This window comes from Onychomys torridus, chromosome 1, assembly GCF_903995425.1.
Source record: "Onychomys torridus chromosome 1, mOncTor1.1, whole genome shotgun sequence".
NCBI classification, from domain to species: Eukaryota; Metazoa; Chordata; class Mammalia; order Rodentia; family Cricetidae; genus Onychomys; species Onychomys torridus.
The window spans coordinates 1,469,109-1,485,624 of NC_050443.1; the positions used below are offsets into that span (position 1 = coordinate 1,469,109).

General features: G+C 37.5%; 1 protein-coding gene across 1 annotated transcript in view; it reads right to left on the minus strand.

Moving 5' to 3' along the window:
• Nucleotides 1-1,928: 1,928 nt before the first annotated feature.
• LOC118590544 (leukocyte immunoglobulin-like receptor subfamily A member 6) overlaps nucleotides 1,929-16,516 on the minus strand; it is a 54,216-nt gene continuing 39,628 nt past the window's right edge. The window contains 3 exon segments of the mRNA XM_036198441.1: nucleotides 1,929-1,992; nucleotides 1,994-2,102; nucleotides 16,145-16,447. Of these exon segments, the coding sequence (XP_036054334.1) occupies nucleotides 1,929-1,992; nucleotides 1,994-2,102; nucleotides 16,145-16,447 (476 nt within the window).

A 16,516-nucleotide genomic window follows, 5' to 3' on the forward strand; every position in this document is an offset into this window, starting at 1 on the left:
ATGAATTCTGGGTCAAGGAGACTCATTGTCTTAAGTTGCATACTTATCAGTGATCCTGCCAGGTTCCTACAGTTCTAAACACAGGTTCAGATGGACAGTATTGGTTAAAAATGGTAGGAAATTACAAAACAAAAGAAACACAGATAAGGGGGTAGGGTTTTTAAGGATGAGATAAGAGTTGCTATGGATAGGAGGGAAATAGAAGATGATGGGATAAAAATAATCAGAGAGAGGTATATACATGTATGATGTTGTCAACAAACATATCCATTTAATGAAAAAGAAAAATAACTTGTAAAAAGGTGTAATTTGCTCTGCAAAGAGAAGTTCTGTGAATGGATCTAACATCTATGTTTCAGTCAAGTAGTTGAATAGAAATCTCATCTTTTCCAAGCATCAGCTACCTCTGAGGTCCATGAGATGGTGTTAATAGGACAAACTATGAAGAGGTAGATCTGAGCCTGAAATGATGTTCTATGGAGAGAAAGTCTCGGTTTCCATATGAATATAAACAATATCTGATGCCTTAAATCAACACCAGACAATTACCATGATCCTGCCAAGCTGGTATGTTGCTGTTAAAACTCATGCAAACTTCAAAACAGTAGATAAAATTCTTGGAGAAGATTGTCTCCTCCCCATGCATACAGCCTGGTTTCTTTTTCTTAGCAACAGTGGTTTCTGTAAATTTTCATTGTGGTTAACTGCAAGTGTGCTTTCTTATCACCTACTCTTTTCACATCTCTCAAATCAAGATCTTATTTTATTGTGGGGATTATAATTCCCCTAAGAAGTATGTGAGGAGCCACTGAGAAAATTATCAGAGCTAAGCTTCCAACTTAGAGCAGATGAACCTTCATACTTTCCAAGTCATGGTCCTCTAGCCAGAGTTTACAGCCTGGTAACCATGGAAACTGGATTGCAAAGGCCCACCAATCTTCACCTTGTTATTTTCTGGAGGGATTGGTTGACAAAATAGGTTCATAGAGACCTGAACTTTTAGCCCAGATAAGATCAGTCACTGAATTTCTATGGAAGTGTCTTGCTCTGACATTCAGAAATGACTAAATGGGAGAGCATGCCCCGGATGTACGAGAGAGCCAGACCCCAATGTTTTGATACAATTCATGAAGGTGACCTCTCTAAGAATGGTTGAAGCAACTCACCTTCAAACAACACCCTTCAGTGGTGCTCCTCACACCCTGTCTGGCAAATGAGCTATTTCCTCTGCTCTCTTTTCTTATTTTTGTTTGCGACAGTCTTACAATGTGTACTAGGCCTGCATTGAACTCACAACAATCCTTCTGCCTTAGCATTTTGAGCACTGAGATTACAGACATGAGCTACTACTGTTATTGATTCATCTCACTTGACCATTCAAACTTGAACTGCATGGATTTCTAGTGTCAGTTTTAAAGGCCACATTGAGAAGAGCTGAAAATGGGGGATGCTCATTCCCCCCCAAAGCTAGTGCCCCTCCCTCTCCCACAATTCCTCAGTGTTGCTAGGGGTGTTGATGAGAAAGAAATGTCTTAGTATGTCATTTTGGATTTAGCTATTTCACCTTGAGACTGATGTTGCCAATTTATTTCATTTTTTTTCATTAAATTTGGGGTTTAAGTTAAAGAAATAAAGGCTCTGCATCATTCATGAAGTTATTAACCCAAATTGTTAACTTACATGGAAAAACGATAGAAAATGAGTACTTTTGGGATGCAAAGGGGTGAGAAAAGAATGAAACAGTCAGAGAAAGTAACAGCATTTGTGCAAAAGTATCAGAGTTTAATGGAAGAATAATTCTCTTCAAAAACTACCCTGACATGTCTGTGCTTCCAAATCATTTTACTCTCCTTCAGATTCCAAACTCAGAGTTCACCCAGTCTGTGCCCAGATTTAACTCCAGAACCACATCAGCTTGTATGTAGTCTTTATTCCACCACTCTGAGATGAGTACCGCTGTCTCCGTTGTTCACCTCCTGGCTACATCTCGTGTCTTTGGCTGTGCTGAGCATCAAATAGCAGAATTCCAAGAACCAACAGGACCAAGCCACCCAATGTGATCCTGGTAAGATTCTCCACTGTGTGATCTTGGAGATGTGAGCCTGGGTGATTTCAGACACAGAGGTCACACTGCAGTACAGACTCCATATTCCACATAGGGCACTTACCTGACCCTAGACAAGGCTTAACTATCTGCATCCAGCTCTGTAACTGCTCTCCCTACTCACCTGTTTTAGGGTCTGACATGTTTGGTGATGAGCTGGTGGTCTCACCTATTCCTAAGAATCATAAAAGAGGAATAGAATAAATAAAGTGGCTGAGAGAATAGGTCATTGACTATTTCCTGGATTTCTCTCTGTAAGTATATCATGACACATGGTTCTGATCATGATGGTTTGGGATGAATTACTTAACTGTTGGCTAAGGGTTCTTTTCATAAGCTCTTCTTGCTTTTGTATGTAACACCAAGTTCATGCCATCCACTGTGGACTGAGCCATCCCACATCAATCATTAATCAAGAAAATTGCCTACAGACAAATTTGATGGTGACATCTTTTCAAAATAGGTTCCCTCTCTCTAGATGATTCCAGCTTGTTTCAAACAGACAAAAAAACTAATCACCACAGAATGCATTTATATATATATATAAAATAATATGTTTCATATACTTTATATTGTCATATACTTATCTTATGCCTTATATAATATACATTTTATATTATATAAAATGTAAATTTATATTGTCAAAAATAATATAAATTAATAAAAACATTTAACAAACTGTTTCTATATTTGAGGATAGAGAGATGGCTCAGTGGATAAGAGTGCTCAGTGCTCTGGCAGAGGACCTGAGTTCATTTCCCAGCATCCATGTTGGTGGTTCACAAATGCCTGTAACTCTACATTCTGAAGAATTCAATGCCTCTGGCTTCTGTGGGCATGTTTGTCATAAGCACATACTCTCTCCACATATATACACACAATTAAAAATACAACAATCTTAATTCATTCTACATTTTAGAATCTATGTAGAAGGATACACAATAACAACCAATTGGTCAATATTAAGCAAGTGAATAAAAATAGTAAACATGAATGTTTTCGAATGTAAACATATGATGTTTATTATAGATGAGCATGCAAGTGGTTTTATCATGAAAGATGTACACATATGTATATACATATAAGAAAGAAATGTTTGTTTATAAATAAGAAGTTAAGATGAAAAGTTTCCAACTTATTTTGGCTGATGTACTTGCCATCAATAAATCACAAAACACTGAAAATCCATGGTGCATCAAGAGGGAGGGTTCCAGGACAGTCATGGAGGGAGATCAGGTGGACACTAGGAGGCTATTTCTGCCAAACACTTGCCACCAGCCACTCTGCACAGCAGCTGCCCCCATTTCTCAAAGTGTCTATCCCCAGTTTAGTAGCACAGAACAAACAAAATTGGAAAAGTCCTCTTTGGGGAGTGACAATCACTTACAACCCAATCACAAAGGACTTCCCACTAATGGGACAGGTGTCCATAAACCAGTCTGGAAAAAAACTGCCCAGAGACATATACAGTACTGACAAGCCAAGCCATGAAGGAATACCCAAAGATGTGGCCATGATTTGAACCAGACAAGAGGAACAAAGCCCAGAACTGTGAACAGCATCTGTACACCAACCTCTGAAAATCTATGCAGAAGTGTGACTGGCATCTGTGAGCCCTGGGAGGAAGGCTTAGAAAAAATCAGCACCCATGCAAGATATCACATTTAGATTCCACATGCCTACCCATATCTGCTTTATTCACATGAATTCAATAATTTGTTAATTTAATAAAAAAAAAACGTTTTTGAGACAAAGTCTCTCTATGTAGCTCTAGCTGAACTGAAAGTTATTATGTAGACCAGGCTGGCCTAGGACACAGAGAGATCTGTCTGTCTCTGCCTCCCAAATATTAAAATTAAGGTGTGTTGCACCATGCCTACATTAATAAACACCAATTTAGAAGAGCAGCTTGTTCCTGCTTTATTCAATTTCTCTCTCTCAGCCTTGTATTTATTTTTGCATCATATATGTTCTCTATATTACTGTGGTAGTTTGAATGTAATTGGCCCCCTTAGGCTCTAAGTAGTGGCACTATTAGGAAGTGTGGCTTTGTTGGAGTGAATATGGCCTTGTTGGAGGAAGTGTGTCACTGTGGTTTCCTACACTCAGGGTACTACCCAGTGTCTCAGACCATTTCCTGGTGCCTTCTGATCAAAATGTAACCAGCACCATGTCTACCTACATGCTGCCATGCTCCCTGCCATGATAATAACAAACTGAAATTCTGAACTGTAAGCCATCACTTCAATGAAATATTTTCCTTTATAAGAGTTCCCATGATCATAGTGTCTCTTCACAGCAATAGAAACCCAAACTAAGAGAATTACCATTCCACAGTCTTTTTAAAAGATGTATATTTAAGTGTGTTTATTATACTGTATATGTGATAGTATGTGAGTGTGTGCACATGAATACCATGTCACCTGTGTGGAGTCAGGGAACAAACCTCAGATGTCAAGTAAGTCTCACTTCTGTGTCTGGCTTTATGTAGGTTACAGGAGATCCAAGTTGAGATCCTTTCACTTTCAAACAAGTGTTTGAACCACAGAGCCATCTCTCCAACCCACACTCCACAGTCTTACTCTGATTTTCTTTTTCTGTTTCACTTATACCCTCAGCACTGGACACAGTACTTCAATGCTCTGTTACCTACTAAAGTGATGAGGATTGAAGGGAGGTTTATTTTTTAAGTGAATGTTATAGAGATACACAAGTACTAGTTTTAAAACAGACTAAGAACATGAAAAACAATGCAACATGGTTTCCTCTGAAAATTAGTTTCCACACAATGGTTTCCAATGTGAATGATTAAGGCAAAATATTAAAGAATTCAAAAGAATGATTTTAAGTAAAAATAATAATAATTGAAGAAGACATGGACAAAAATTTTGAGATAATTCAAAGAATGAAACAAACAGCTGAATGAAATAGGGAAGCAAATATAGGATATGAAAGTGGAATTCACACAGACGGATAAATACAAAGAACTGTTGTAGAATATTATTTTAAGATGTGCTACATCTGTTTATGCTGTAGAACATTTAATGATGCAAAGATGTGCTGCATTATTTTATGTTGCATTTGTTTAGACAGACAAAGTAACACAACTCTGTGAAGTTGTGTTATTAGTCTAATAAAGAGCTGAAAGGCCGATAGAAAAGCAGGAGAAAGGATAGGCAGGGCTGGCAGGTAGAGAGAATAAATTGGAGAAATCTGGGAAAAGGATTGAGGAGCAAGAAAAGGAGAAGAAGAGGATTCCAGGGACCAGCCACCCAGCTACATAGCAAGGCATGGAGTAAGAAGTAAAGAAAGTTAAAAGCCCAGAGGCAAAAGGTAAATGGAATAATTTAAGGGAAAAAAAAGCTGGCTAGGGACAAGCCAAGTTAAGGCTGGGAAATTATAAGAAAGAATAAGCCTCTGTGTGTATTTATTTGGAAGCTGAGTCATGGGCTCCCAAAGAGCAAAGATTAAAAAGAAAAAGAACTACAAAGATCTAATTAAAATGATGAAAAAGAAACTATATGAAAGAAAAAGATATAAAAGAATAATAAAAATGAAAACTTTTATAAGCAAAGTAAGAAGACCAGTGGAAAGCCTTCCCAACAGGACAGATCAAGTACAGGGCAGAAGAACATCAGGGCCCTAAGACAGGTAGGTGAATTAGAGCATCCTGAAAATGACTAAGAAATATTAATAAGAAAGTACAAACAATTCATACAAAATGCCCTGTTGACAATGAAAAGACCAAATAAAAAAGTCGTGGCCAAAATGTGAAGAATTTTATTGCAGTGATGCAAAAACAATTTGAATAAAATAATAGCAGATATTTATTTGCACTAATCTAGGGAAAGATGTACCTATCCAGGCAAAGGCATTAAAATACCAAGCAGTCATACGCGGCCACAAACACTCCTACTTCAAACATTCATATCATAGTTTAAAAGCTAACTATACAGAGGAAAGGAAGCATAATGAAAGATGTGGGAAACACATAAAGGATAGACCAATGGTGGAGGCATGGGCCATTGTATTTCAGGCTATGGAAGGCAATAACTGCCAAAACTGGTAGAGTAATATCCTGGAAATAAATTCAGTAAAATCCAAGAAAGCTGTCATAATGGAAAAATAAAGGAAAATATTTCCATAATGAAAACAAGCTGAAGTCATCCATGAAGTCAGCTCTATAAGAAAAAAAAATGCTTGAAGAATCCTTGGGTGTGGTAATGCATGCTTTAATTCCAGCACTAGGGAGGCAGAGGTAAGAGGATCTCTGCACTGAAGCCCAGCCTAATCTATATAGTGAGTTCCAGGGCAGCTAGGACCACAAAAAGAAACAATGATTCTCATCTCCTAATACCTAGAGACACATTTTACCTGGAACCCCCAATGGCCATACCTGGCAGGATGCCAGAGGAATTTCCTGTCAGGAAACATGCAGCCACCACACCTCCTAAGAAACAAAGAGGATAACAGAAACCAAGGAACAAATACACACTCAATAAAGGCAAGACCTGATATCATCACAAAAAACCCAGATGCTTAGACATCGATGTAAAAACACAATTAATAACAGCCAGGAAAATACATCTCCACCAGAATCCATCAACATTACTATAGCAGACCTGGAGATCGCAGCATAGCTAGAGCATAAGGTAAGGACCACTAAGTAGGTTTTATGGATATTGTATTGGTCTTTAACGAGATTGGATAAATCCCTTAAAGAATTTAAGAAAACACAAATGAACTGTGGAAGGAAGTGAATAAAACTGTTCAAGACCTAAAAGTGGAAAGAGAATCAGTTAAAAAAAAAACAAACAGAGAAAATTCTAGAAATGAAAAATTTAGGAACTCAAACAGAAACATCAGAGGCAAGCCTCAACAAGAGAGTACAAGAGATGGAAGAGGAAATATTAGGCAATATAGAAGAAATGTATGCATTGAACAAAGAAAATGTTAAACAAAAATGTTCCTGGCAACAAAACATCCAGAAAATGTGGGACACTTTGAAAAGACAAACTGTAAGAAAAATACTAGAGGAAGGATAAGAAACATCGGTCAAAGGAACAGAAAATATTTTAAACAAAATGATAGAAAAAAACTTTCCTAACCTAAAGAAAGAGATGACTCTAAAGGTTCAAGAAGCGTATAGAATACCAAATAACCTGGATCAGAAAGGAACATCTCCTCAGCATATAATAATAAAAACACTAAACATAGAGAAAAAAAGAAAGAATATTAAAATCATCAAGGGATAAGGATCAAATAACATATGATACAGACCTATTAGAATAACACCTGACTTTCTAATGGAGATTATTAAATGCCAGAAGTGTCCAGATAGATGTTCCACAGACTCCAAGAGACCGCAAATGACAGCCTAGAATAAGTTTCAATCACAATAGATGGAGAAAATAAAACATTCCATGATAAAACCAAATATAAGCAATATTTTTCTACAAATCTAGCCCTACAGAAGGTGCTAGAAGGAAAACTCCAACCTGAAGAAGTTAACTACATCGAAGAAAACACAAGGAATAAATAATCCATGACCATCAAATTAAAAGAGAGAGAAAATTCTCTCTCCTCTCCTCTCTCTCTCTCTCTCTCTCTCTCTCTCTCTCTCTCTCTCTCTCTTACACAAGTATACACACACACATACACACAAACCACCACCACCATCATAACCACCACCACCAGCAGCAGCAACAGCAAGAAGAACAAAAGAACAGGAATCAACAATCATTGGTCATTGATATCGCTCAACATCAATAGCCTCAATTTACCAATAAAAAGATTAACAGAATGGATGTGAACACATGATATATCATTCTGCTACATCCAAGGAACACAGCTTAACATCTAGAATAGATATCTCCTCAGGCTAAAAAGACAGAAAGAGATGATCCAAGCAAACAGACCTAAGAAGCAAGCTGATGTAGCTATTTTAACATCAGACAAAAAAAAAAAAAAAGACTTTCAACCAAAACAAATCAGAAGAGATAGTGAAGGACAATTAATAGTCACCAAATAGAAAAAAAAAAAAAAAACAACACCAAAAGCATTGCAATTCTAAACAACAACAACAAAAAGCTATTCTGGAGCTAACTGATGTTATAAATTAAATGGATCTAACACATTATAGAGCATTTTACTCAAACACAACAGAATATACTTTCTTCTCTGCATTTTATGGAACTTTCTCCAAATCTGACCACATATTCAGGCATAAAACAAATAAACAGTTATTAAAAAAATGAAATAACACCCTGTACCTTATCATAATATCATGGATTAAAGCAAGATATCAACAATAACAGAAACAACAGAAAGTTTACAAACTCATAGAAACTAAACAACTCACAACCGAATGAAAAATGGGTCAAGAAAAAAAATCAAAGAATTTCTAGAATTGAATAAAAAAGAATACACAACATACCCAAACTTACAGGACATAATGAAGTTAATTCTATAAGGCAAATTCATAGCACTAAGTGCCTACATTAAAAATTGGAGAGATCTCATAAGAGCACCCCTGAAAGGTCTAGAACAAAAAAGAAACAAGCACATTCAAGAGGAGTGGATGGCAAGAAATGATCAAACTTGGGGCTAAAATCAACAAAACATAACAAATAGAAAGATACAAATAATCAATGAAAAAAAGAGTTTGTTCTTTGAGAAAACAATAAGACTGACAACCTCTTATCCATATTAACTAAAAGGCAGATAAATATCAGAATTAACAAAATTAGAAAGGAAAGGGGGGACATAACAACAGACAGAAAGGAAATCTTGAGAATCGTAAAAATCATTTTAAAAACCTCTAATCCACCACATAGGAAAATCTAAAAGAAATGGATAATTTTCTCCATATATACCACCTACCAAGGTTAAATCAAGATCAGATAGGCAATGTAAATAGACCTTTAATCCCTAATTAAAATAGAAGCATTAATTAAAGCCTACTAACAAAAACAAAAAGAAAAAGCCCAGGGCCCAATGGTTTTAATACAGAATTCTGCCATACTTTCAAAGAAGAGTCAATACAAATACTTCTGAAATTATTGAAACAAATAGAAACAGAAGAAACATTGCCCAATTCATTTTACAAGTCCACAATTACCCTGATGCCAAAACCACATAAAGATCCAACAAAGAAAGAGAATTACAGAACAATTTCCCTTTATGAACATAGAAGCAAACATTCTCAATAAAATACCTGAAAACTGAATCCAAGAATACATCAAAAAGATTATCCCTGAGGATCAAGTAGGCTTCATCACTGAGATTCAAGGATGGTTCAACATGTGTAAATCAATAAATATAATAGACCTTACAAACAAACAGAGTCAAATGATCATCTCATTGGATTCAGTATGCCTTTAACAAAATTTCAAACCCCTTCTTTTTGTTTTCATTTTTTACTGAAAATAGGTTCTTTTCTCATACAATACATCTTAATTACTGTTTCCCATCTCTTTACTCCTTCCAATTCCTTCCCATCTCCCCTCCAATCCCAATACACTCCCTTTCTGTCCTTCATTAGAATAAAAAAAAGAGGCTTCTAAAAGACAACAAAACATGACAAAATAAAGTCTAATAAGATAAAGCAAAAACTATCACATCAAGGCTGGACCAGGTCACACAACAGAAGGAAAAGAGCCCCAGGAGAAGTCATGAGAATTGGAGACTCCTTCAAACATTTAGGAGTCCCATAAAAATAATCATCTGAATGCTAAAATATGTATACAGAGGACTTGGTTCAAACCCTTGTAGACCCTATGATCACTGCTTCCATCTCTGTGAGTCACATGAGCCTTGTTCAGTTGAATCAGAAGGCTTTATACTCTTGTTGTCCTCCATGCCCTGTGGCTCTTATAATATTTCCACCCCCTCTTCTGCAGGCTCTTTCCTGAGCTCTGAGGGGAGGGATTTGAAGGCGATATCCCATTTAGAGCTGTGTCAACACCCCTTCTTGATAAAAGTCCTGGAGATGTTAGGGATACAAAGGACATACATGAGCATAATAAAGGCATTTTTTACCAAGCCCATAGCCAACATCAACTTAGATGGAGAGAAACTAAAATTAATTCCACTAAAATGAGGAACAAGACAAAGATGTCCATTCTCTCCATAAATATTCAATATAGTACTTAAAGTCTTAGCTACAGTAATAAGACAAAAAAGACATTAAGAAAGAGGATTTTCCTAATATATCAGAAATAATATCAGAAAAGAAGTCAAAGTAACTTTATTTGCAGATGTTGTATTAGTGTACATAAGCAACCCCAAACATTCCACTGTGAAACTCCTATAGCTGGGGACACTTTCAGCAAAGCAGCTGTATGCAAAATTAACACACAAAAATCAGTAGCCCTCCTATGTTCAAATGATAAATGGACTGAAAAAGAAACCAGTGAAACAGAATCTTTCAAAATAGACTCAAATAATATAAAATATCTTAGTATGACAGCTCTAGCTAAAAGGTAAAAGTTTTTTTCTTTTAGTTTTGTAATTTTTTTTTATTCCATTTGTGTTTTAATTTTACACATCAGCCGTGGGTTCCCCTGTCCTCCCCCCTCCCGCCCCCGCCCTCACCTTCCCCCAGCCCCTCCCCTCCATTCCATCTCCTCCAGGGCCAAGACTCCCCTGGGGATTCATTTAAACCTGGTGGATTCAGTACAGGCAGTACAGACAATGAGGAAATCCAGAGAATCATCAGGTCATATTTCAAAAACCTCTACTCCACAAAAGTGAAAGTTTTTATGATTGAAAAAATACTTAAGATGTTGAAAAAAGAAATTGAGGAAGATATCAGAAGACAGAATGATTTCCCATGCTCACAGAGCAGTAGAATTGACACAGTAAAAATAGCCTTCCTACCAAAAGCTATCTCCAGATTCAATACAAGCCCCATCAAAATCCAACAGAATTCTCAGGCTTCGACAGGACAACTCTCAACATCACATGGAAACACAAAATAAACAGGAGAGTTATAATGTTCCTGAACAACAAAGAAAAAGAATTACAGGAGGCATCACCATCTTGTACCACAGAGCTGTAGCAATAAAAGCAGCACAGCATGGTATTGGCACAAAAACGGATGTGTTGATAAATGGAATCTAATTAAAGATCTACATACCCATGGACACCTGATTTTTTTAAGAAGAAGGCAGAAATACATGCTGGAAAAAGATATCTTCAACAAATTGTTCTGGTCAAACTAGATGTCCACATGTAGAAGAATGCAAAGAGGTCCTTACCTATCTATCACCTTGCACAAAACGTACATCCAAGTGAATCAAAGACCTCAACATAAAACCAGATACACTAAACCTTATAGAACAGAAACTAGGAAATAGCCTTGAACACATTGGCACAGGAAAAAACTTTCTGAACAGAACACAGCACAGGCACTAAGATCAACAACTAACAAATGGAACCTTATGAAACTGAAAAGCTTCTGCATGACAAAAGATGTCATCATATGGACAAATGACCATCAGCCTACAAAAAGAGAAAAGGATTTTTACCAACTACACTTCTTATAAAGAGCTGATACCCAAAATATGTAAAGAACTCAAAGAAAACTAGATATCAAAAAAGTAAATAACTCATTAAAAAAGGGGTACAGATCTAAACAGAATTCTCAGGAGAGGAAACTCAAATTATTGAGAAGACTTAAAGAAATGTTCAACATCCTTAGTTATCAGGGAAATGCAAATCAAATCTACATTGATATTTCATCTTATTCCCATCAGAATGGCTTAGGATCAATAAAACAACTGGCAGTTCATGACGCTGAAGATGTGGAGTAACTGGAACACTTCTCCATTATTGGCAGAATTGTAGTTTTATACAGACACTAAGAAAATCATTCTTGAGGTTCCTCGAGAAGATAAGAATTGATATACTCAAGATCGAGCTATACCACTCTTGGGCATATATCCAAAGGATATTTCACCCATCACTATATGCCACAAACCACAAGAATAGGAAGTAGGTTTTTAGCTGATTATGACAAGCTAATACCTGGAAGAAGCCAAGGGTCTTTCAGAGGTCAAAGTGAGGCTTAAAGGGAGTTTCAGTGATATTAGCTCTTGAGCACTAGCCATTTTCCTACAGTGACTTTTTTGCGTGCTATTGTAGCTTTTTCATTCAATTACTTTTCTAAGAACAGTGTGTTGATCATTTATTGAGCACCATTTCCCTTCTACAATGGAATATTTAGATAACCTTCTGTGCTGACAGCTATACACAGCCAGAACCCCAGTTCAAGCCTCCCTGTAATTATAGTCATTAGCAGAATCCAGCCAGGACCATCCCCGGACCAACAAAAATATCTTATCAGAGATACCTCTATACTCTCTAAGAACAAACTTAAGCCCCAGACTATCTGTTTGAGAAGGCCTGGTGGATGTGCAATTAAGCTTAACTTTCTCCTTTTCCAAAGTCTTATCTCTAGTTTTAGATCTAATCTACCTTTAACTATTAACTCAGAACTAAAGGGTTTCTACTTACAGGTACATCAAACTGACTCAGGCTGCCCAGCCACCAAGTGCACTCCCCCGCCCTGCCAGAAAACCACAGTAGCCAAGATAGCTTGGACAGATAAGGGGCCAAAGGAAAATAAGACAGTTTTATTTTCACTCATCACTGATAGACTCCTAACACTTTAACTAACCACTTCTAAGAATATAGTTGAGCACATAAAATCCCCCTTGCCCAGATACTAATTTAGCCCTCAGTTGATTCTATTCCCCATTAGTCACTTCCCTTTTTGGGTTGCGGATGATGGCTGGCAATTATTGCTCTTCTGTGTGGATCTTATTGCCCTTTCTTTTGACCCTGAGGGAATTCAAGACTGGTGATCTTGCCTTAGCCAAAACATTGCTATAGCATGGGTATATAACTGTAAACCTCAGAGACTTGAGGGAATGGATTGGAAGCAAACTAGATTGGGGGAGAACAAGATTGGAGGACTAGAAGAGAGAACTAGAAGAGCGAGATGGAAGATGAGGAAGAGCCGGATGGGAAAGAACTAGATGGATAAGAATCAGATGGGAAGAACTAAGGAGATTGGGAAGAACTTGATGGGAAAAAATGAGAGAGAGAATTTAGAAGATTATAGAGAGGAACTAAGGAGGGTCAGAACAAGATGAGAAAGACCAAGATGGGGCAGAACTAAGATGAAAGAGTTAAGATAGCACATAGAGGGAAAGGAGCTAAGTAGGAGACCAGAATAGAAGTAGTGTAGAGAGAACTAACTCAGAAAAATAAAGTGAATGGATAAAAGAGTTTTGTGTACATATCTTTATTAGAGAACCCCTCAGATTAATCCACCACTGGTAGCATTTCTTCTGGGACTCTGGGAGCAGGCCATTGAGGGGCTGGACCCCAATAGCTTTTAGTAACTATATATTCTATTTCCCTTCCTGAGAAGCTCCCTCTGTTCTCCCTAGTCACTTACTCTGTGCCTACCTCTGTGGTTCTATGGGTTATAGTTTGGTTGTCACTGACTTAGCATCTAATATCTACTTATAAGCGAATACATACCATATTTGTCTTTGTGGGTCTGGGTCACTTTGCTCAGAATGTTTTTTTCTATTTCCAACCATTTACCTGTGAATTTCATGATTTAATCTTTTTAACTGCCAAATACTAACTAGTCCATTGTGTAAGCTTGCCACATTTTCTTTATCCAATTATCTCTTAAGAGATATCTAGGTTGTTTCCAATTTGGGGGTATTGTGAATAGAGTGGCAATGAACATGGTTGTGGAAGTGTTTTAGTGGTAGAACGAAGCAACCTTTGAGTATATGACTAAGAGAGGTGTAGCTAGGTCTTGAGGTAGGTTGATGCCCATCTTCCTGAGGAACCATGCTCATTTTATGTATTTTATTTTTTGGTATCCTTTAGAAGCCTGTTTGATTTCTAATGAGCGGCATAAATGTAATGGATCCAGAGGAGAGGAGATTTGAGAAGGAACTTGGAATAGATGGGGGGGAATCCAGAGTCAGAATATATTATATGAGGAAAACAAAACCTGTTTAAAATAAAAGGGAAAAAAGAAATAACTTCAAACTGAAGAGAAACATAAACATATGAATGAGACAACAGAAAAGCATAAGCAGTGTTGGACTAAATGAAGAGTAGGAACCAGACAAGTACTACAGAATCAATCAAACAAAAGGAATTAATGCACATCCTCCAATAACAATGAAATATTAATGATCCTAACTTCCAAGTCAAGCACACAGACTGGCAGATAGGATTACAAAATAAGACTTATCTGCTTCTTGTCTCCATAGAAACCCACCTTATCATCAAAGACAAATGCAACCTCAGGGTGAAGGATGAGCAGACACATTTAAAATACAAAGAACTATAAAGCAGGTACACGTTGCTATCCTAACATGTGACAAAGTAGATTTCAAGCCAAAACTATTCAGAAGAGATAAAGAAAGCTACTTCACAATGGTTAAAGGAATTGTCAATCAAGAGGATAATACTATTCCAAACATGTATGCATCACACACATGATTTCAGGATCTTGAAATAGATACTACTGTATGTAAAAACACAGATTAATCTCAACACAATAATAATACATGGCTTGAATACTTCACTTGCACCAATATACAGGTCATGCCAATAAAACACAAAGAGAGAAACACCTGAGTTAAATGATACAGTAAATCAAATAGAACTACCGGCATATGCAGACAGTCCCATTCAAACACTGCAAATACTCATTCTGCACAGCAACCCATGGGATATTCTCTAGAACTAGCCATATGACACACACACACAAAAAAAATCTCAACAAACATGGAATAGTAATGTCAGGAGCTATGTGATGGGACAAACAGGCAGTGTTAGAACTCATGGAACAAGAAAGGGCAATTGCCAGGTGGTGGTGGCACACGCCTTTAATCCCACCTCTGGGGAGGCAGAGGCAGGCAGATCTCTGTGAGTTCGAGGCCAGCCTGGGCTACAGAGTGAGATCCAGGACAGGCACCAAAACTACACAGAGAAACCCTGTCTCAGAAAAACAAAACAAGACAAAAACAAACAAACAAAAAAGGGCAATTGACAAAGCCAAACTTGAGTGAGCCTTGGAGAGGTGAAGCCCAGAAGACTACGTGTCATGAGGACCTAATGCTGTTATTGAGCATAGCACTGATCACTGTTCTCATGGTCACCACATCCCTCATAATCTATGGGCTGTATGTTTGAAAACTCTCAGGGAGTTTCTAGTCCATCACTGGGCAATATTACTGGTACTACAATAATAGTGATTGACTTTTTCCAAGCATTGCTGCTGGAGCAGATTAATGATTCAACCACCACCCTTAGAAAGAATTTAGACTTGTAGAACTGTTAGTAAGGTTAGGTTATGGTGTTTTGTTAGTAATTTTGAGGTAGAAATCTTAGGGAACTATTTAAAGTTTAGAAAGGCACACTTTTAATAGGTGAACAAGGGACTCATTGGGATCAAGAAACAAGAACAAAGACAGCCCAGTTAATATTAGCTGACATATCGACAGAGGAATGGTTCTCAAGGAAATCAAATGCTGACTGGGAGGCAAGGTGGGTAAAAACCATAAAGGCAAGAGTCTACTCTCTCCGTTCTGATTCAGTTCAGTGCTTGATGTCTTTGCCAGAACAATATGTCAGCACAAAGGAATAAAGGACATTCAGGTCTTTCAGACAATATGAAAACATGCTTGCTTTCCTAATAAATCTTTCATTTATATGTAGATACACAAAACCATGTATGTATGCATGGCATGAAAGGAGAAATGAAAGTTTTTAGGGCAGGAAGTAGACTGAGAGGAAGGAGAAAATAAGAAAGTAGCAGATACTGAAGTGCAGTGTGAATATACCCAAAGTCCATAATGAATGTGTATGAAGAGATACCTTTATGAACCGCAATACCATGTGTAATGATTTTATGCCAGTTAAAATTACATTATTTGAACAAACAAAACGAAGTAAAAACTATTTTTGAAAAAGCTGTGTCAAGGAAGAGATTCTCACCTGAGATTATGAGCTCTAGGGGTTCACTGGGTGCTGACCATACTAGGGCATTGCTCTTGTCATACCCGTAACACCTGAGCTTCCGCCCGTGGCCGGGGCTTACGGGACCCATAGGAAAAAGCGCCTGCATGTGCCCATTTGGATGTCTCTGTGAGTCACCAGTCCAGGAGAGCTTGTTTTCTCCCTCCTCAGTCAGAATGAAGGTTTCAAATCCCAACCATGAGACGCACTGAAAGGTTACATTCTCTCCTGGAGCCACCACAGAACTGGGCAGGGCTGACAGGCTAGGTTTACTATAGACATCTAGAGAGAAGGAGGCAGGATGTTAAAGGTAGCCCACAAAGTCCTTCCCCTGTGTCTATGCTGTAGCAG